Source organism: Mustelus asterias, chromosome 11 (assembly GCF_964213995.1).
Source record: "Mustelus asterias chromosome 11, sMusAst1.hap1.1, whole genome shotgun sequence".
NCBI classification, from domain to species: Eukaryota; Metazoa; Chordata; class Chondrichthyes; order Carcharhiniformes; family Triakidae; genus Mustelus; species Mustelus asterias.
The window spans coordinates 109,033,305-109,055,803 of NC_135811.1; the positions used below are offsets into that span (position 1 = coordinate 109,033,305).

Here is a 22,499-nt window from a genome sequence, read left to right on the forward strand (position 1 = left end):
GGGCCCTTTTTGATTTTTGTCTTTGGTTTCTCTGCCTTCCACTTTTCCCCTTCCTGCCTTTTGTTTCGGTCCCCACTTTACTTCCCTCTGACTTCCTGCATCCCCCCCCCGCTATATTAGTTTAAACCCTCCCCAACAGCACTAGCAAACATTCCCCCTAGGATGTTGGTTCCAGTCCTGCCCAGGGGCAGACCGTCTGATTTGTACTGGCCCCACCTCCCCCAGAACCAGCTCCAATGTCCCAGGAATTTGAATCCCTCTTACACCTCTCAAGTCACGTAAGTATGAATAATTGGAAAGACTGCAGAGTGAGATATTTGTCACTCAGTATCAGTGAAGGTTCAGTTGGATCATCAGAATGCAAACAGGAGCACAGATAAATGAAAGATTAAAAGACCTGAATTTGTACAGCACCTTTCACCTGCTTTGGTTAGCATAGTCCCTGGCTCCTGGTGTGCGTGACCGTTCTTCCCTCAACAGACTGTTGTCTTACTCTGGCACGTGCTTTAAACTGGTTTATTAGCGCTCTGCATTTATATAAAGGACATTACAGAGTAGGTATGTCTCTCCTGTGTCCGCTCTGTTCCACCCTTTCCCCCTCTCTCCATTTCTAACATTGACTGACCGTGTCACCATCTGTGTCACTTGTTAGCATATCTATTCTACTAACCCATTACACTAGTCAGAATCTCCAAAAATGCCATACAGCCAACTAAGTGCTTCATAAATTGTAGTCACTGTTGTAAAGGAAGCATACCAACTAGTTTTCACACAGCAAGATCCTACAAACAGCAATGTGATGATGATCAGGTAATCTCTTTGAGTTATGTTGGTTTAAAAAAAAAATTCAGGCAGGGCATTGGGGAGGGGACCCCCCCCCCCAAACTTTCTGAATGATGACTGGTTTATATCTACCTGAGAAGGTAGATGGGGCCTCGCTTTGAGGCCTCAAGTGAAAGATGGCCCCTTCAGTGCAGCACTCCCTCAGCACTGCCGCTGGTTGTTGGACTCGAGGCTCTGGAGTTGGGCCTAAACCCACAACCTCTGACTCCAAAGCGGGAGTGTTAGTCATTGAGCCATGGCTAGGCAGCACGGTGGCACAGTGGTTAGCACAGCTGCCTCACAGCGCCAGGGACCCAAGTTCAGTTCTGGCCTCAGGCCACTGTCCGTGTGGAATTTGCATGTTTTCCCCATGTCTGCATGGGTTTCCTCCGGGTGCTCCAGTTTCCTCCCACACTCCAAAGGTGTGCAGGTTGATTGGCGATTGTTAATTGACTTAGTGTCAGGGGTATTAGCAGGGTACATATGTGGGGTTACGGGGATAAACCCTGTTGGGATTGTTGTTGGTGCAGGCTTGATGGGCCAAATGGCACTATAGGGATTCTATATCATTGTGGGGTCCAGTTATTGCTGTTTTATTCTATGATTAAACTAGAATATCGGTTTTAATTGTGGGGGATGGGGTATACACGTTGAGTGGATTTGACCGTAGGCTGTTATTTTGGGTGTGTCCTTTCTGAATTAGATTATGGCTGTTAGTGTGCGGTTTGTCAAGTGAAAGTCTGTAACCAGAGATTGTTTTGTTTTTGTAGCTGATTATTCTGGCCAATGGAGGCCCTGATGCCCTTGTTCATATCATGAGGACCTACAATTACGAGAAATTACTCTGGACCACAAGCCGTGTGCTGAAAGTTCTGTCTGTCTGCCCCAGTAACAAGCCTGCCATTGTGGAAGCTGGTAACTGCTTGTCTCCTCCCTATGCCACCCTCTGTTCTGACTATTCTTTATCTCCTGACCAGATCCCTGTGCTCTGCATATCCTGACTTGAATGAACTGCTTTCAGGGACTCTGCTTAATCTGCCTGGATATTCTTGAAATAATGTATGGGGTTTTTTTTTTGCTGGTTGGATTTGCAGCATGGGGTTGGATGTGCCTCTAGTGGGATTACTATCTCAATGGAAACAAATTAAAACATGCTACCGTGCAAAGGGACCTGGGGGTCCTTGTGCATGAGACGCAAAAGCCCAGTCTGCAGGTACAACAGGTGATCAAGAAGGCAAATGGGATGTTGGCCTATATTGCGAGGGGGATAGAATATAAAAGCAAGGATGTCTTGATGCACCTGTACAGGGCATTGGTGAGGCCGCAGCTGGAATACTGTGTGCAGTATTGGTCCCCTTATATGAGGAAGGATATATTGGCATTGGAGGGAGTGCAGAGAAGGTTCACCAGGTTGATACCGGAGATGAGGGGTTTGGATTATGAGGAGAGGCTGAGGAGATTGGGTTTGTACTCGTTGGAGTTTAGAAGGATGAGGGGGGATCTTATGGAGACTTATAAGATAATGCGGGGGCTGGATAGGGTGGAGGCGGAGAGATTCTTTCCACTTAGTAAGGAAGTTAAAACTAGAGGACACAGCCTCAAAATAAAGGGGGGTCGGTTTAAGACAGAGTTGAGGAGGAACTTCTTCTCCCAGAGGGTGGTGAATCTCTGGAATTCTCTGCCCACTGAGGTGGTGGAGGCTACCTCGCTGAATATGTTTAAAGCGCGGATGGATGGATTCCTGAGCGGTAAGGGAATTAAGGGTTATGGGGATCAGGCGGGTAAGTGGTACTGATCCACGTCAGATCAGCCATGATCTTATTGAATGGCGGGGCAGGCTCGAGGGGCTAGATGGCCTACTCCTGCTCCTATTTCTTATGTTCTTATGTTCTTAGTGCACAAATTTTCCATTAAAACTAAATAGGAGTGTTTCCAGAACTGAAGATTCTGGGTATTTTGGCCACCATTATTAACCAATTGTCACATTGGGCAGCCAATGGCAAGGAGGTTGGACTGAAGATGTCATTGATGAAACATCCCAGAATACAGCATAACCAGATTTGGTAACTCTTCTACCGAGAACCATGACTTCCCCACAACCCACAAATCCTCATAAAGGGGTAAAGGTGGATGTTCTAAGAATGTTGACCACTCTTTGCTCCCACTCCCAGGCCTGAAGCAGTTGAGCACAGTCGTGTTGTATCTCTCATGCCTGTACTCTGGCAGGGGAGCACTGGGTGGCCATAATGAGCAGGGAAAGGAATGATTTCCTTGCTGATTTTGACTCTCTCGTGTCTTGGTACCACACAAGGCTGTGCATCACCTCATTGAGCCAGGGACCTCATCTGATCAATTTTTATCCATGGGGAGGGATATCTGTTAAGACATTAAGCTCCAGTAATGGGTAATGAGCACATTACTAGCCTATAGATTCTGGGACAACATGAAGGTTTTTGATAGTGTTGATGTAGAGAAGAAATTTCCAGTGAGCATGGGGGCGGGATTGGGAAATCCAGAATTGGGGTTAATCAGTTTAAGATAGTAAAGTAAATCCCATCAGGAATTCAGGAGAAACTTCTTTACTCCGAATGTGGAACTCATTCCCAGAGGGTATGGTTGAGGTGGATAGTATAGATACATACAAGAGGAAGCTGGATAGGATGGAACAGGAAGATAAGTAGATGGGGTGATTTGAAAATGGGTGAGAGGAAACTCAGATGGAGCAAACACTAGCACAAATGAGTCGGGCCAAGCGGCCTGTTGCTGTGCTGTAAATTCGATGCAAGCTCTGTTGTGTTGATATCCTCTTGGCGAGGGAGCTTTGCACTGAGCTGCTGGTTTGCATGGTCACAGAAGATGAAGAGCTGTTCTGCATTGAGATGTTCTGTCTGATCACTGAACAGTTGTTAGGCTGCACAAGTTGTTCAGCTGATGCTGTCAGAGCTCCAAGCCTTGCGCATGCTAACCCTGTTTCACTGAATTGAGTTTGTCTTTTATTGGACAGGTGGGATGCAGGCACTGGGCTCTCACCTGGGCAGCTCCAGCCCCAGACTGGTTCAAAACTGCTTGTGGACACTGAGGAACCTCTCTGATGCAGCAACGAAACAGGTGAGGCTTGCTAACTGTGGCATTGCACTGAGAAGTGTAGCCACTGTTGTAATGAAGCGCACAGCAAGATCCCAACAATATGACCAGATAATCTGTTTCAGGTGTTTGAGAAATAAATGATGGTTGTGATTCTGGGGCATTCTCAACTCTTCCTTTGTATTGTGCAGTGGGATCTTTTACGCCCAGCCGAAAGTGACAGTGCAGCACTCCCTCGGTACTGCATTGAGAGTGTCAGCCTGCATTCCACGCTCTGCAGTGGGGCCTGAACCTATAATGTTCTGACTCCGAGGTGAGGGCACGACCCACTGAGCCACAGCCGACCCTTTCAGCCTGGATTATTAACTCCGGAATGAGGTGGCGTTTTTGTCCGATTCTGTTCAACGTTTTCAACTTTCCCTAGGGCCTCTCAAATCTGGGTCACGATCGGGCAATTAGACCATTGAGATTTCCAACAGAATAAATGACCACTCAGCCCATCACTTGTGTGTCAAATCTTTGTTAGAATGTTTCGGAACGAATTCCACTGCCCCCCTCTCCTCATAGCCCTGTGTCTTCCTTCACCTCAAATATATAGTCAAATTTCCAATTAGACTTTAACTACTCCCGGTGTCAAAGCCTATGCTCCATGGCCCAGCAACCCACTGACAACAGGTCTGATTTCTCATCACTCTCTCACCCATTCACTCTGTTCAAACCCTTTATAGGTTATCATTTCTAGCTAATCTTCTTGTAGCCTTCTCTTGCTCAAGTGGGGAGATGGTGGTATAGTGGCCAGAGCACTGGACTAATGTTGAGATTAGTAACCCAGAGGTCCAAGCTAAGGGACATAGGTTCAACTCCCATCATGGCAGCTGGTGGAATTTAAATTCAATTAATAAATTCAGAATATAAAGTGCGTCTCAGTAATTGTGGCCCATTATCGATTGTTGTAAAAACCCATCTGGTTCCAGACTCTCAGCAATGTGGTTAACCCTTAAACTGCCCTCTGAAATGACCTTGCAAGTCACGCTGTTCAAGGGCAGTTAGGGATGGGCAATAAATGCTGGCCTTGTCAGCAACGTCCAGATCCCATGATTAAACAAAGGAGAAAGTATCTAAACCGTCTCCCCTAGTTTCCCACCATGGGAATCTCACATTGGCACTTTGAATTTAATGTCCTTTCTATAATGGGTACCTTGTATACTTACACTAGCTTACTCACCAGATGTGTTTTTACATCAGTTGGTAAGAGTTGCAGATCACCATTACCGAGACTAACCCATACCTCTCCTAACGAAAGTCTAGCTAAATCTGTTTTTGTATAACTCCATTAGCTCTTGTACACGTCTCTTTATGAATGTTTTGGTCTTTTTATGGCTTTATCCATCAATGTTCGCACTTTGAGGAATTTGGGTCTCTGTTCATCTGCACTCCCCAAGTTCTAGCAGTGGATTGAGAAGCAAGTTGGTTTCAGCAATGTTGAGTTGGTGACGTTGCAGCTGTCATGTGAAGGGGGAGGGTAACTGGGCCATGGGGTGGCTAGATGAGAATGGAAGGGTAAGATAGTAAACTTGGAATACAAGTTCACAACAGGGACTCCATGCAAACCAGGTTTTGTATTGCGATCGCGGTAGTTGTAATTGAATGTTAAGCCGAGTCCTGGAGAATTGGGGGCAGTGCCTTCGTGGGAGGGTATTGAGGCTCTGGCGTTTGAGTCAGTGCAGAGTGAGACTTCAAGTGCAAAGAGAAGATTAAAATGCCTCCTTGTCTTTCCCACGAGCTGGTAGGATGTTGTGGGCAGTGTTGAAATCTGTGCTCCATATGGGTATGACTCTACTGCAGAAACTCTTGACAGCAGGACTTGGAGGCAACCTCTTGGAGGTCTGTACGATTATGAATAGATAGGACAGGATAAATGTTGAGAAAATGTTTCCGCTTTTAGCAAAACTGTGCATTAATATCGAGATGGTCATTGATAAATCCAGTAGGGAAATGAGAAACGTTCTTTCCCAGTGAGGGGTCGGAATGTCAAACTCAGTACCACAGGAAGTAGTCAAGGTCAAGAAAATAGGCTAGGTACTTTCGTCAGGAACTTGAGGACATGAGAAGGTTTTTCACGAGAGGGATGGGTGGCACAGTGGTTAGCACTGCCTCCTCACAGTCCCAAGGACCTGGATTCAACTCCTGGCTTGGGTCACTGTCCGTGCAGCGTTTGCACGTTCTCCCCTTGTTGGGTTTCCGCCGGCTGCTCCGGTTTCTTCCCACAGTCTGAAAGATGTGCTGGTTAGGAGCATTGGCCGTGCTAAAATTCTCCCTCCGTGTACCCGAACAGGCGCTGGGGTGTGGCAACTAAACTTAAACTTTAAAAAAAATTCATTCATGGGTTGTGGACGTTGCTGGTTAGATCAGCATTATTGCTCATCCCTAATTGCTCTTGAAAAGGGGAGAGAAAGAAAATCTGCACCCAAAAACGTGCAGGGGGAGCCGTACAACCCGTCTAACTTCCTCCGCTAATCAATCAAAGGCTGAGATGTGGAGATGCCAGCATTAGACTGGGGTGGACACAGTAAGAAGTTTCTCAACACCAGGTTAAAATCCAACTGGACTTTAACTTGGTGTTGTAAGACTTCCTACTGAATCAAAGGCTGAGCTGAGGTTGATGGAATGGGAACAGATGGGTTGGCTAAGTGTTTTAATTTAATGGGTAAGTTTATGAAGATGTGAATTGTATAATCACTAATGTGAGGTATATTCTTGTCTGCAGGAGGGGTTAGATACTCTTCTCACCACACTGGTCCAGCTTCTGCCTTCAGATGACATTAATGTGTTGACTTGTGCCACTGGCATCCTCTCTAATCTCACCTGCAACAATGCAAGGAACAAGATGGTGGTGTGCCAGGTGGATGGAATCGAGGCCCTGGTCCACACCGTACTGAGAGCGGGTGAGAAGGAGGACATCACTGAGCCAGCGGTCTGTGCTCTCCGGCACCTTACCAGCAGGCACCCAGAGGCTGAGATTGCCCAGAACAAAGTGCGTTTCAATTATGGCATGCCTGCCGTGGTCAAACTTCTCAATCAGCCCTTCCACTGGCCTCTGATCAAGGTGAATTTGTGCTCAGTGCCAAGGGGGAAACCATGATTTCAGCAGCTGTGGCTCTGATACCAGGGGCTGCTTTGTATTTGGAGGGGGGTTGGCGGCACTTGCTCAGTGTGGTGTGATGGGGTTGGGGTGTGGGGGGATGTGCTAGGCATACGGATGGCCCGCTCTGTTGCAGTGTTGAGCTGAGGTTGCAGAACCCAGGCAGTTTGAGATGCGAATGTGTGTTTGGCATGCAAGTGGGTTTCTGTTGGACTCGCAATGGTTAAAGAGTTCATATCCCTCTGGGGAAGATTGAGAAACTGAGTTGAATGAATCAGCCAAATTATTATAAAACACACACAATGTTGTTGATGTCCTTGAGGGAAAGTACCTGTCACCCAGTGTCAGCCTCACATGTGCCTCCAGTCCTGTATTTTAAAATGCATTCTCTGGTTGTGAGCATTGCTGGCTAGAGGCCGGTCTTAACTACTCCTGACAAGGTGGTGGTGAGCTGCTGCCTTGAACCGCTGTGGTCCATGTGGTGTGGGAACACCCACAATGTTGTTAGGGAGGGAGTTCCAGGATTTTGACCCAGGAGTTGGCCTTTTTTTCCCGTGGGAAGATGGTGGATAATAAATTGACCAGGCACCCACGTCCCGAGAAGAAAAGGTTTTTAAATGTTATGGTATGTGCCGGGTGATCAGAAACCTGGGTGTGCTCAGCGTGAATTCAGCTGTATACTCACCAGCTGGGCAGGAGGATGGGGGTCTGCATTTGGCCACATGACCAGCTGAGCCCCCCATCCCAACACAAGGGAGGATGGACTAAAAACACAAGAGTAGGAACAGGAGTGGACCATACGGCCCATCGAGCCTGCTCCACCATTCAGTGCCATTAATCTTAGGCTTCAACTCCACTTTCCAGCCCACTCCTCCTATCCCTTAATTCCCTGAGACACCAAAACTCTGTCTCTGTTCCAGCCTTAAATATATTCAACAGTGGAGCATCCACAACTCTCCTCTGGGGAGAGAATTCCAAAGGTTCACAACCCTTTGAGTGAAGTAATTTTTCCTCATCTCTGTCATAAATGATCTGTCCCTTACCCTGAGTCTGTGCCCCCTATGATTTAGGTTCTGTGAGCAGCAGAAACAATCTCTCAGCATCTACCCTATCAGGCCCTTTCAGATTCCTCTAGGCATTGGACAGCCTGAGGTCTTCATTTTGCCAGATTGCAAAGCAATAACAAGTGTCTGTTTTTCCTTGGAACAAAGAGGGCTGAGGGGTGACTTAATAGAGGTGTACAAAATTATGAGCAGAGATAGAGTGGGCAGGGTCAAATTGTTTCCCTTGGTTGTATAATTCTCCACCAGGGCATATAGATAAGTGGCAGTAGGTGTAGAGGGAATACGAGGAAGAACTTTTTTACGCAGAGGATAGTGGACATCTGGAATTCACTCTGGGTGGTGAAGGCAAAGTTCAAGATATGCAGCATGGAAACAGGCCTTTTGGCCTAACTTGTTCATGCCGACCAGGTTTCCAAAACTGAACTAGTCGCATTTGGCCCATATCCCTCTAAACCTTTCCTATCCATGTACCTGTCCAAATGTCTTTTAAATGTTGTAATTGTATCCGCCTCTACCACCACCTAAAGGGACCCTAAACTCTCTTTAAAAAGTACCTGGATCTGTACCTTAAATGCTGTAATCCACAGGGTTATGGATAGAGTGCAGGAAGGTGGGATTAGAAAGGGCACCTGGGTGTCCTCGGGTTGGCATGGACAAGATGGGCTGAATGGCCTCCTGTGCTGCAATGTTACTATGGTTCTATGCTGTTGCTGCACGCATGCCTTCAGAATGATGGAATCTGTATTAATTTTCATTTAATATATTCTCTGCTTTCTCCCTCCCTGTCTACGTGCACCTGCCAGGCCACTGTTGGGCTTGTCCGTAACTTGGCGTTGTGCCCAGCTAATCACGCTCCTCTCCGGGAAAATGGTGTCATTCCCCGACTTGTCCAGCTCCTCGTGAAAGCTCACCATGAAACACAACTACAAGCGTCTGGAGGTGGACAGCAGCAGTACATGGTAGGTAAAAGGTGATTCCAGGTACAATCCAAGAGTTACAATAAATGAATGACAGCAAAAAACACCGTGTGTGCATGATGGATGCCTGTGATTCGCTGCATCTGTATTAATCTGTGACCTGTGACCCACCAGGATGGAGTACGAATGGATGAGATTGTGGAAGGCTGCACAGGAGCGCTGCACATTCTTGCCCGGGATCACATTAACCGGGCTGAAATCACTCATCTCAACACAATCCCACTATTTGTCCAGGTAAGCAGCAATGTCTCTTAAAACTCCTGTTTCCTTTCTCAATTCCCAAATTCAAACAGGACATGGAATGTGATTGAATGGGAAAAAATTGCAATTAATCATAGAATCCCTACAGTGTGGAAACAGGCCATTCAGCCCATTGAGTCTATACCGACTCTCTGGAAGAGTAACTTGCCCAGACCCTATCCCTGTAACCTTGCTAATCCACCTATCCTACACATCTTTGGACACTGAGGGGCAACTTAGCCTGGCCAATCCACCTAACCTGCACATCTTTGGAGTGTAGGAGGAAACCCATGTAGACACGGGGAGAACGTGCAAAGTCCACACAGTCACCCAAGGCAGGAATTGAACCCGAGTCCCTGGTGCAAAGAGGTAGCAGTGCTAACCACTATGCTGCCGTGCCACCCATTTGTATATCAACTTCCACATCCTCACATCCTAAAATGATTCATAGCCTGTGAAGTCTATCTGATATGTGGTCAGGGACTGGACAATCTCCCACAAGTAGCAATTCTCAGAATTCTACATTTCGTTATATAAAAATTAAACTCCTCATATGGAGATGTACTTTCGTAGATTTATCCCTTATCAATAACTCTGTTTATCGTTACTTAAATTGCTTTTTGCATTCACTGCACCCAATCTAATCAATCAATTTATTCCGGTCGAATATAAGCACTCTTCTACCGAGTGAAACTTTGATTATAACTTTGGTATGATGTAATATCAAATAAATTTTCATGCTTTCCCCGTGGAACTGTTCCTCTCCATCCTGTTAGAAAATTATTCAGTTTCTGTCTTTAAGCCAGTTGTTACTACTGACCACGGTTACATGGTTACTGGCCCCAGGATAATTTACATTGACTTAAACTTCAGCTTAACTGGAAACAATAATTCAGTAGCAATATAAAATTGGATGAGGCCGGGAGATTATGATTAACTCTTCCTCTGCACCTATTATCAGTTGTTTTCCCGTGAATCTCACTGGAAGGGAGCTCTGGGCTCAGGTTGAAGACAGAAGGTGCTTCCTGACTCCACCCTTAGCCCGCAGTAAAACAAACTGGATAATGTAGACTGGAATGAGATATTAGCACGCTTAGGTGTGTGAAACTATTTCCCAGCAAGGACAAGGGTGAGGAAAACTTATGTCAGGAATGAAATGATACTTTGAAAGTGTTAAATCATTGTCACTCAATAAAGGGAGTTTATATTTGGATTTCCATGCAATCCAGTGACGGTGTTTTATGTTTTCCCCCCTTCAGCTCCTGTACTCTCCTGTTGAAAACATCCAGCGTGTTGCAGCCGGTGTCCTTTGTGAACTCGCACAGGACCGGGAGGCAGCCGAGATAATAGATCGAGAGGGAGCGACAGCGCCCCTCACTGAGATGCTGCACTCCATGAACGAGGGTATCGGTAAGTGATAGACATTCTCCTGGTGGCACCCACTGTCACCTGTGGGATGGAAATGGGGTGCTTTTGTTAGGGGAGTCCCAGTAGGACTGCAGTGAGGAAGGGCAGGAGAGGAACTATAACTAATCCCAGTGCCTTTGGACAGGTCAGAAAGGTCGGTCAGGCTTTGAGATGTCATGTCACGGGAGGGATTAAGCAAATTCTTCAATAAAATTCAATAGAAGTCATACTGGACAGTCAATCCCTAAACCAGAAAAGTCGATGAGTTCGAATGAGGGAGAAACCAACCAGTTATGGTGAGAGCTAAATGAAGAGGGGCTGGCAAAGGTTCATGTGGAGTAGAAACACAGACTTGAATCTGTTGTTTGTGTGCTGTAAAGATTATGAACTGTGGCGTCTCTGTCTGGGCATGCTCAGTCTCGGGCTGCAGATTTTGAATTTCTCTGTGTTATGGTTTAGGTCAGAAGCTGGCCTGGATCATAACTTTTGCATCTTGAATTTAGCTAGGATAAGCATGATAGGTTTCACTTCAGGTATAATTTCAAATGGCCCACGAGGGAGCTTTTGTCAAAGTTTATTTAAGAATGTAGTTAACATGCATAGGAAGAAAGTTAGCAAGAACTTTTACCAATTACAAACAAGAAACCAAAATGACCACTCTAGTGTGTAACCCTTAACAAATATATCTAATGTGTTCCAATCAAAACCAAAACCTTCCATTGACAAAACCCTTTAGACAAGTTCAACATAGCAAAGACTAATGCTCACCTGAAGGTTGGCACAGTGGTTAGCACTGCTGCCTCACAGCGCCAGGGACCCGGGTTCAATTCCGGCCTCAGGTTACTGTCTGTGTGGGGTTTGCACGTTCTCCCCATATCTGCATGGGTTTCCCCGGGGTGCTCCGGTTTCCTCCCACAATCTAAAGATGTGCGGGTTAGGTGGATTGGCCATGCTAAATTGCCCCTTGGTGTCAGGGGGATTAGCAGGGTAAATGAGTGGGGTTACGGGATAGGGCCTGGATGGGATTGTGGTCGGTGCAGGCTCGACGGGCCGAATGGTGGTGTTCTGTACTGTAGGGATTCTATGATACTGGATATTGAGTCTTTTGGTTGAAGCCTGCAGTTCTCTGGATTTACTCAGAGCAGTTTGAAGTCAAAGCAACCTCTCAGAACCCCAGGGTGAGACACTCTGGTCAAGCCACCAACCGCAGAATCTTTACTGCAGGAAGGCAAGAGCTTGCTTTCAGATACCCAGCAGAATTTCCAAAATAAACAGGGACAGAGAAAACACTTCTTTTTCAGCTGGCTGCCCCTTCTAAAAACTAAACTGCAACTCAGAACTGAGAATGAACTTCTGTCACCTGACCTGCCAATCCGTTTTTTCCCTCCTAACAATGCAGAGTTCTAAAAAATCCTGAAGTAAAAACAAACAACTCCTGTCCAAGTCACTTAAGGAGCAATAAAAAGGCATCTGGTAGCCAACCCGGCAGCACTGAGATCAGCTGAGGCTGAGAGAGCTGCAGAAACCATGATTTTAAAAAAAACCTTTCTTAAAGGTACACTAACATCACGTTTGTGGACACGGCCCAGGTGAGTTACTGACTCTTTCTCTCTGCTCCGTAGCCACCTACGCTGCAGCAGTGCTGTTCCGGATATCGGAAGACAAGCCTCAGGATTACAGGAAGCGACTGTCTGTTGAATTGACTAGCACCCTCTTTAGAAATGACCCAGAGGCTTGGAATGCGGTACGTACTCTAGATCACACCCCACTCCCTGACACCACAACGTTAGCAATATTTAACCCCTAAGGGAACAGCAGCTGCATTGATGGGAAGTTGGCTAGGGGACAGTGATAGATTCTGCTTCAGACTGGGGAAAAGTAAACGGGTCAGTCTTAGACCAATGTTCAAAACATACGGCAGGGAACTGGGTGAATTTACTCTCAAAACTTCAAGTAGCCCAGGAAAAGTCAAAGACTGAGGAACAATTTCAGGAAAGATCGTCTCAGTATATAATACCTTACTCGATGGTTCCTCCATAGTCCAAATCAGGTTGAACAGCTGTAGGTGTCTCAGTGAGAGTGGGAAAATGGTGCAGTTTGATTGGAACGAGCAAGGGAGAGACAGAATCCATGAGGAACAGATCTCCAATCCGAGATAAAAGCAAAACACTGCAGATGCTGGAATCTGAAACAAAAACAGAAAATGCTGGAAAATCTCAGCAGGTCTGACAACATCTGTGGAGAGAGAATAGAGCCAACGTTTGAAGTCTGGATGACCCTTCTTCAGAGCTCTGAAGGGCCATCCAGTCTCCGCAGATATCAAACCTGCTGAGATTTTCCACCATTTTCTGTTTTTGTCTCCAATCAGCAATTCTGTCTCCCCTATCGGGGAGGCGATGGTGGAATTTGAATTCAATTAAAAAAAAATCTGGAATTAAGAATCTGCTGATGACCATGAAGACAGTAAGAAGTTTAACCACACCAGGTTAAAGTCCAACAGGTTTATTTGGTAGCAAAAGCCACACGAGCTTTCGGAGCTCGTGACTACCATCCACATTATGATGACCATGAAACCCATCTGGTTCACTAATGTCCTTTAGGGAAGGAAGTCCGCTGTCCTTGCTTGGTCTGGCCTACATGTGACTCCAAAGCCACAGCAATGTGGTTGACTCTCAAATGCCTTCGGGCAACTAGGGTTGGGCAATAACTGCTGGCTAGCCAGTGACGCCCATGAATGAATTAAAAAAAGGCTGCTCCAGCTCCTCCAATCACAGGTACCCTCTGTCCTGTGTTTGTTGCTCCACCTGAGACTGAACCTATGATTGGAGGAGCTACAAAGGCAGGAGGGAAGAAATCTGGTGATTGGAGGAAGTGGAGTTATTATTCTGGCCAGTTCTCCTGCCAATATGGCGGAGATCTTTGACTGCCCCATTATCAATTTTGTTCAGAAGAGTCAGAGGTGTGGTGAGGCCTAGAGTATTGTGTGCAGTTTTGGTCTCCTTTTCTGAGGAAGGATGTTCTTGCTCTCGAGGGAGTGCAGCGCAGGTTTACCAGGCTGATTCCGGGGATGGCGGGACTGATGTATGAGGAGAGATTTGATTAGTTTAGGATTGTTTTCGCTGGAGTTCAGACGAATGAGGGGGATTCTCATAGAGACTTATAAAATTCGAAACAGGACTAGACAGGGTAGATGCAGGGAGGATCTTCCCGATGGTGGGGTGTCCAGAACCAGGGGTCACAGTCTGAGGATTCAGGGTAGACCATTTAGGACGGAGACGAGGAGACATTTCTTCACCCAAAGAGTGGTGAGCCTGTGGAATTCATTACCACAGGAAGTAGTTGTTGCCAAAACATTGAATGTATTCAAGAGACGGCTGGATAAAGCACTTGGGGGGCGGTGGGGGGGGGGGAGAGAATGGGATCAAAGGTTAAGGGGAGAAAGTGGGGATTAGGCTATTGAGTTGGATGATCAGCCATGATCGTAATGAATGGCGGAGCAGGCTTGAAGGGCTGAATGGCCTCCTCCTATCTTCTATGTTTCAATGGAGAAAAGCTGAAAGCAAAAAAAGAGGGAAGAGGGGGCTGGGAACAGGGCCTGGGGGGAGCCACTGCTCGGCCTCCTCTTAGCCCAGATCTGGCTGCCATCCATGCAGACTGGCTGGGGTTCTGGGCTGGCGGTGACAGAGCACCGATGAGTTTGCAGGCTGTCATTTTGAAGTGGGGTGAGAATTGAAAGTCTGCAGAAGTATGTTTTTTATGTTTCTATGTTATCCTCCAGCCCCCTCCATATCCTCTGGTCAGCAGGGGATAGAAACGTTAAAAGATAGGAGTAGGCCATTCAGCCCTTTGAACCTGCTCCACCATTCATTCTGATCATGGCTGATCATCCAACTCAGTAACCTCTTCCTGCTTTCACCCTTATCCTTTGATCCTCTTTGCCTCAAGTGCTATAACTAACACCTCCTTGAAAACATACAATGTATTGCCCTCAACTGCTTTCTGTAGTAGTGAATTCCACAGACTGACCACTCTCTGGATGAAGAGATTTCTCCTCATCTTGGTCCCAACTGGTTCACCCCATATCCTTCTACTATGACCCCTGCCATTGGGAACATCCTTATTGCATCTACCCTGTCTAGTCCTGTTAGAATTTTATATGTTTCTATGAGATCACTCCTCATTCTTCTAAACTCTGGTGAATATGATCCTAACTGACTCAATCTCTCCTACGTCAGTCCCACCGTCCCAGTAATCAGTCTAGTGTGCACTCCCTCTGTAGCAAAAACATCCTTTTCTGAGACAAGGAAACCAGACTGTGTACACTACTGCAAGTTTGGCCTCACCAAGGCCGTGTATAATTGCAGTAAGACATCCCTGCTGCTGTACTCAAATCCTCTCACTATGAAGGCCAACATACCATCTGCCGCCTTAACTGCCTGCTGTACCTGAATGCTTACTTTCAGTGACTGGTGTACAAGGACACCCAGGTCTCATTGCAAATTTCCCTCCCTCAATCTGTAGCCATTCAGATAATCTGCCTTCCTATTTTTGCTACTGAAGTGGATAACCTCACATTTATCCACATAATGTTGTATCTGCCATGCATTTGGCCACTCACTCAACTTGTCCAAGTCACACTGAAGGATCTCTGCATCCTCCTCACAGCTCACCCTCCCACCCAACTCTGTGTCATCTACAAATTTGCAGATATTGCATTTAGTTCCGTCATCTAAATCATTAATATATATGTAATGAATAGTTGGGGTCACAGCACTGACCCTGCAGTCCTACTAGTCACTGCCTGCCGTTTGGAAAAAGACTCATTTATTCCTACTCTGTTTCCTGTCTGCCGACCAGTTTTCTACCCATCTCAATACACTATCCCCAATCCCACTACCCAATCCCTCTCCCCAATCTCAATACACTATCCCCAATCCCACTACCCAATCCCTCTCCCCAATCTCAATACACTCTCCCCAATCCCAATACTCTCCCCAATCCCAATCCTCTCCCCAATCCCAATCCTCTCCCCAATCCCAATCCCACTACCCAATCCCAATCCCACTACCCAATCCCAATCCCACTACCCAATCCCAATCCCACTACCCAATCCCAATCCCACTACCCAATCCCAATCCCACTACCCAATCCCAATCCCACTACCCAATCCCTCTCCCCAATCTCAATACACTATCCCCAATCCCACTATCCAATCCCTCTCCCCAATCTCAATACACTCTCCCCAATCCCAATCCCACTACCCAATCCCACTACCCAATCCCAATACACTCTCCCCAATCCCAATACACACTCCCCAGTCCCTTTACTTTTACACACTGATCACTTGTGTGCGACTTTGTTGAAAACTTTCTGAAAGTCCAAATAAACCACTGGCTCCCCTCATCGACTGTACTAGTTACATCCTCGAAGAATTCCAGTAGCTTTGTCAAGCATGTTTTTCCTTTTGTAAATCCAATCTCTGTCCACTGTTTGCCAAGTGCTCTGCTATAAAACGTTTGATAATGGAGTCTAGAATTTTCCCCACTACCAATGTCAGGCTTACTGGTCTATAATTCCCTGTTTTTTTTCTCTACCTCCCTTTTTAAATAAAGGAATGACGTTAGCTACCCTCCAATCCTTAGGAACTGTTTTAGAGTCTATAGAATCTTGGAAAATAACCACCAATCCATCCACTGTTTCTCAGGCCACCTCCTTGAGTGCTCTGGGACGTAGATTATCAGGCCCTGGGGATTTATTGACCTTCAATCCCATCAATTTCCCCAACGCCATTTCTCTACTAATACTGATCTTCAGTTCCTCCCCCTCATTAAACCCTGTGTTCCCCAACATTTCTGATAAGTTGTTTTTGTCCTCCTTTGTGAAGACAGAACCAAAGTATCTATTTATTTGATCAGCCATTTCTTTGCCCATTATGCCTTCCTCTGTTTCAATATAAGAGACCAACTTTTGCCACCTTCAATCTTTTTTCTCTTCTCATCGTCTTTCTGTTCCCCACAAGCTCACTCGAACTGTATTTTCTCCTCTATCAATCCCTTTGACCACCTTTGCTGAATTGCTCCCAACCCTCCGGTCTGCTGAGGATAAGGTGGAGGGGCTGAGGGAAGGGCTTGAGGAGGCACTCTTACTTGACTCCTGCTAATACTTGCTTTATCCACCCTAGGCTGAGCGACTGATGGCTGCAGATGCTTATCACGATGGTAAGTGTAAAGAGCGATTGAAATATCATTGGTTGTGTGGCTGTGTGTGTGCATGCAACTGGTGTCCAGATACCTTGAAAACACTCATAACTGTATGCTGTTGCCCAGTGTGTGACTGGAGCTGTTTAATGCAGGGTGGATGGATAGTTTGAGTGTAGTTTGTGCCTCCCCTTGGGTCTGCATTGTGCTGCAATCTGTGGGAGCCTGACATGTGTATTGAATCTGCCAGTAACAGTCTGTTCTGTCTTCTGGAGTAGAAGTGTTTCTGGGATTTGAGTTCTTTGCTGTTCTTTGGAGCAAATCCAAATGAATGGGTGGGGAGGACGGGGGATGTTGCTTTGGCTCTGTTGGCACTGATGGCATCTTATTTGTTTGTACTTCTTTCTAACACATCTGACTTCACAGCACTTCTCCCTCAAACTGTTGAGCATTATGGAAACCAAGAGGTTGGCTTTGATGTGGATGAAGAAATGGTGAATGCTCTTGATGATGGGTACCCTATGGACAGGCATGGGTTAATGCCAGGCGAGGGCAGCTATCAGTGCTAGACTTCACGTGAATCATTCCACAAGGTACGAACAGCTTCTGGTGCAACTCTGGCAACTCTGTAAAATGTCAAACCTTATTTTGGCATCAGGTTGTCCACATTCAGGAGAGTGAGATCAGTTGGATAACACTCACGAGAGCTAAAGCAGACGTGATGATGGCCTCCTGCACTGAATCAAACAGACGTTTTGAGGGAATATAAAATTTCTGTTATAAAACATAACCAAACATCATCTCCTAGCATGCTTGAGACCAGAAAACCTGATGACTGTAGCTCAAGTTTCTTAAATTTAAAGGCTCAGGTATTTTCAATTCTTTCCACTTGGAAACTATGCGATTCAGTTCCAGCGGGACATTTGGGAAATTATTCTGAGCAGGATGAACACCTGATATTTGAGTAGCATTTGTCATAGTCTCACAACATCCGAAAACGTTTAACAGACAATGAAATATTTACACAGTGTAGTCAATGTAGAAAACGTGGAAACCAATTTGTGTACAGCAAGCTCCCACATATAGCGAGTTGAATGCACAGGTATTCTGATTAGTGATGTTGGTTGAGAAATAGATATTGGCTAGGACCCCGGCAGAGTGGTAGATCTCTCCTACAGTTGTTTGAGCTAGTGACCATGGGGTCTCAGTTGGATTGATGAGGTCTAATGTCTCATGAATTATGGTGCTCTGGAAGTGCAGCCTTCCCTCAGCAGTGACCCTGGGAGTGTCAGCCTTTGATTATGGGTTCAGGTCTTTGGAGTAGGGGTTTGAGCCCATGGAGGTAAGAGTGTGATGCACTGGGCCATGGGTAATATCGCCCAACTGGTCTGAGATTGGCGGGGTTGTCCCAGTTCCTGTACAATGCTGGGTTGGGCCAAAGGAGACAACAAGAGTCAGTGTTCTCCCATTGATATTCACTGACTTTGAGCAAGAGCTTCTGCCCATGCTGCACAAGGGGCAGAGTTGGTCATGCCATGATGCACTTCCCAACCAGATAGCTGTGGCTTGCTGCTGGCCTCACAATTCCAGCAGAACCTGTACCCTAAAAATAGTCGATGCTCTCTGGGATAGAGGGGGAAGAACTATGGGAAAGCCAGAAAATGATGTGGATGCACTGCTCCTGTACTTCAGACAGTGACTGTAGTTGGATGGTTCATTTTGCTGCCGCTGTTCCTGTGACATTGACTGATGTGTCGAGTAAGTGGCTGGGAGCCGAGCATTCTCACTAATGGGAGGGATGGGTTTTGTGGAACGATTTTTGTCTTGCTGATTCTGACTTTGATCTTTTCTCTTGACAGCTTTGAACTGCGGATGAGGTTCAGGAGAGATCAGTAAAACTGCTTTTAACAGAGTGTTTGTGTGTGGCAGAGACTCGGATGTTGAGTAGAAGTGCCTAACACGCGTCAAGGAAAGCCTGCGGGATGCATCATCTGGAGCCTTTCAGTGTGGGACTAATTGAGGAAATTTTTGGTGTCAGGGAAAATTTCAGTGAGCAATCTCCAATCTGTCTAAAGGTTTCAGTTCTGTTTAGCCAGTTTCTCTGTAATCCGATCTTCAAAGAAACAAAAAAATCCTTCCTCTGACAAGCCCCTTTTCTCAGCTGAGAACACTACATTTTACCAAAGCATTTTTTTTAAAAAACCAGCTTCATTGTCGTTTTAGAAACTTTTAAGGTTACATTTATGCAAAATGTTTTGACTTTCTGTCTGGTTAACACAAATTGAGTGAGTGTCTGTGGAGACAGGTGAACTTTCAGTTATTCTGCGCCAGTCCCAAGGGACTTGCTAGAAGCATCAAAAATAAGCTTTCATTCTCAATCTGTAATTTACACTTGCTGATGTTGCACCCTTTCAAGATGGGAGGAAATTATTCTCCTGGGAGAATGAGAATCGCTAAGTGATGATCAGGGAGCTTTTTTTTTGCTGAATTAATTAACTTAAATTTTGCAGATAAACCCAGTGGATTTAGACTGTTAAATAAGTAGTGTGTGGAGTTTGTGTCTCTGCTCCCTTGCTTGCTCCTCAGTTCAGATCGGAGCATTGCTGGAATGTACTACACGGAGCTCCATTTGGTTTGCGAAAGCCAATGCCTTGGAGCTCCAGTAGTGGAGTATTTGTGGGGAGTCAGCGTGAGCTGTAGGTCCATCTGACCAGGTGACAGGAAGCAGAGACTGTCTGTCTGCATTTGTTCTGCAGTCAGCTTGTGGCCACAAGCCCATCCCGAGGTTAGTCATCCCAAGATGAAGGCAAAATACTGCGGATGCTGGAATTGGAAACAAAAACAGAAAATGCTGGAAAATCTCAGCAAGACTGATGGCACCTGTGAAGAGAAATAAATAGACTAATGTTCCAGATTTAAAAACACTGGCTCTATTCTCTCTCCACAGATGCTGTTAGACCTGCTGTGATTTTCCAGCATTTTCTGTTTGTGTGTTAGCAATCCCAGTATATATTTCAACAAGGCAGAGGGAATGTTCTGACGCTTGTCTCTCCTGATTTATTGATCTTTATATTAATGGTGGCTGGTGTTTTTGTGTGGTTTTTTCTTTTCCTGCTGTAAACATTTTAAACAGCTTTTCAGATTAATTGCAGTTTTCCTTTTAAAATGTAAATTGTATGGTGATACAGGTCAGTCATACACAGCATGGTTTCAATTTACCACCTTTGATAACTCCTGTAAGTTTTGTAAAAAGCAAATTAAAAACAATATACCACACGCGGTTTTGGCTTCTGCTTTTTCGAAATATCACAAATAATTTGGAACATACAATACATGGAACAAGGTCTTTTAGTTCAGCCTGTGTGCACCCACCCCTTCACAAATCTGACTCAACTCTTTTTAATCTCCGGAGGGGGTGAGATTTGTACAAATATTCCCTGGTGAGAGACAATTGAGCAGATGTGTATATGACCAGCAGGAGGAAGCCACTCAGCCCCTGATAGTCTGTTCTGCCATTCAATCAGATCATGACTTGTCTGCATCTGAACATTTACCCACCTCAGCAATATGCTGCTTGACAGCTGCATCTACCAAAGATCTGTGGACCCCATCAGACCGTGGGAACTCATTCTCCCCACTATCCACTCCCTTTTGAGGGACTGAATTTCACATTTCCAGTGTATATTTTTGAATACAATTGCATTATGATTTCCCCCTCCAAACTGATAGGAGGAGGATAACTCTGCTCAACTTTTTCTCAATGTCTCTCTCTACCTTGCAGATTAAAGCTGCCACTATGAGCTGAACCTTGGGAGGGAGCAGATTTTACTTGGTCATTGAAACATTCATCATGAAAAACCCTATAGTGCAGCCCTATTCCCGTAACTTCATATATCCACCCCGCTAATCCCTCTAACCTACACATCCCGGGACATTAAGGGGAAATTTTCCATGGCCAATCAACCTAACCCGCACATCTTTGGACTGTGGGAGGAAAGCAGAGCATCTGGAGGAAACCCATGCAGACACGAGGAGAACGTGCAGATTCCACACAGATAGTGACCCGAGCCGGGAATCGAACCCGGATCCCTGGCGCTGTGAGGCAGCAGTGCTAACCACTGTGCCACCATGCCACCCATGTCATGTAGTAAGCGGGAGCAAAGTTTCATTGTGAATCTTAATATTGATGTTCAACGATTCGAGCCCCCGACAGTGAGGCATCTGAATGAATGCAGAAGCTTTTTGCTCGCTGTTAGCTGCTGAAATAGAAAACGCCAGGACTTTCCACTCCAGCTTCAGTGTCTCAACTTTTCCCCTTTGCTGAGAGGATCAAACAAATGCATTTTTCTCTGAGTCCTGACCGTTGGGAGTGGGCTGGATTTGAAGCTACTTATTCAAACCCAGAGAAATGAGGATTCAGTAATTTAGGCTTCTCCTTGCCCAGTGCCCTTCACCAGTGGCACTGTGTTCATGCTGCAGCTCTTGGCCAGTAATTGTTCCCTGAGGCAAAGTCAGCCATGTGGCAGCCTGTACACAGACTGTTGTTTTTTTCTTACTTGCAGGGACTGGCTGCAGTAAACCTTGTTCTAAAAAGTCAGGCTGGGGTGGTTGAGGAAATATCTAGAATGAAGCGCAATTGAACAATCATAGAAACCCTACAGTGCAGCCCTATTCCCGTAACTCCACCTATCCACCCCGCTAATCCCTCTAACCTAGGCATCCCCGGACACCATGGGCCAATTTTCCATGATCAATCAACCTAACCTGCACATCTTTGGAGTGTGGGAGGAAACCCACGCAATCGTCTGCCCTCCTCTCTCCTCCTAAAGGTGATTGCTTTTTGCTGGGGGACGGTTCAGCAGTTGTTGCCTGCCCTCCAGCATCTTGATGTGAGAACCCACACCAAGTGTTTACTGAAATATTGAACTGCAGAGGGCATCGCAGCTGATCCTCTCCCAAGAACATCAGAGCGCTTGCAACAAGTGGCGCTGGATCCCAACCTGACATCGAGAGTCCTGACTGACACGTGATACATTTTATTCCTGGGTAACTAGTGGTACTGATGCATATTGAAGGAGCATTTATCTACCATCTTCTCTTGAATAGACCCCAGCTCCCATTCTCTTTCTCCAGCACTGCATCTGTGCCAGACCTGGAGTGACCATTGTGAGACCTCCCCCTCGCAGTGGGGGTTGTTTATATCTGAGGTGAGGGTGCATTGGGTGGGTGGGTGGAGGAGAAGGAATCACAGATTCCAAAACAAATTAACTTCCATTCAGAGGATCCAATCCACGCAGCTGGAGCGCTTGTTAACTCCGGCACCTGGTGTTGTCATCAAAATATCCAGTTCCCTTTTGCAAGTTATTAAATCTGCTTCTGCTGCCCCCTCGGGCAGTGCTCCTGATCAGAACGCACTGTATTTAAAATAAAAACGCCATCAAAATTCATTGATAACCTGAAAATTGTTTCCTTTTTCATGCATTTATGATTAAAGAGCAGGGAGTGGCAACTTGCATTGCTTTTTCAAGGAGCTAGCATTGGCATGATGAGCCGATTGGCCACCTTC

General features: G+C 46.0%; 1 protein-coding gene across 2 annotated transcripts in view; it reads left to right on the forward strand.

Annotated features, from left to right (window-relative positions):
* Positions 1-20,208, forward strand: part of LOC144500796 (junction plakoglobin-like) — an 82,704-nt gene extending 62,496 nt beyond the window's left edge. Inside the window, exons 7-17 of one of the 2 annotated variants that reach the window (XR_013499014.1) lie at positions 1,593-1,737; positions 3,827-3,930; positions 6,674-7,012; positions 8,916-9,071; positions 9,204-9,323; positions 10,589-10,739; positions 12,359-12,480; positions 16,918-16,954; positions 17,360-17,526; positions 18,793-19,118; positions 19,910-20,208. Coding sequence is in view for 1 of the 2 variants with exons in the window: in XM_078224260.1 (XP_078080386.1) it covers positions 1,593-1,737; positions 3,827-3,930; positions 6,674-7,012; positions 8,916-9,071; positions 9,204-9,323; positions 10,589-10,739; positions 12,359-12,480; positions 16,918-16,954; positions 17,360-17,502 (1,317 nt within the window). In the remaining variant the exon portion in view is untranslated. Of the gene's footprint in view, positions 1-1,592; positions 1,738-3,826; positions 3,931-6,673; positions 7,013-8,915; positions 9,072-9,203; positions 9,324-10,588; positions 10,740-12,358; positions 12,481-16,917; positions 16,955-17,359; positions 17,527-18,792 lie in introns of both variants that reach the window. The other variant, XM_078224260.1, reaches the window with a different exon arrangement.
* Positions 20,209-22,499: the final 2,291 nt, after the last annotated feature.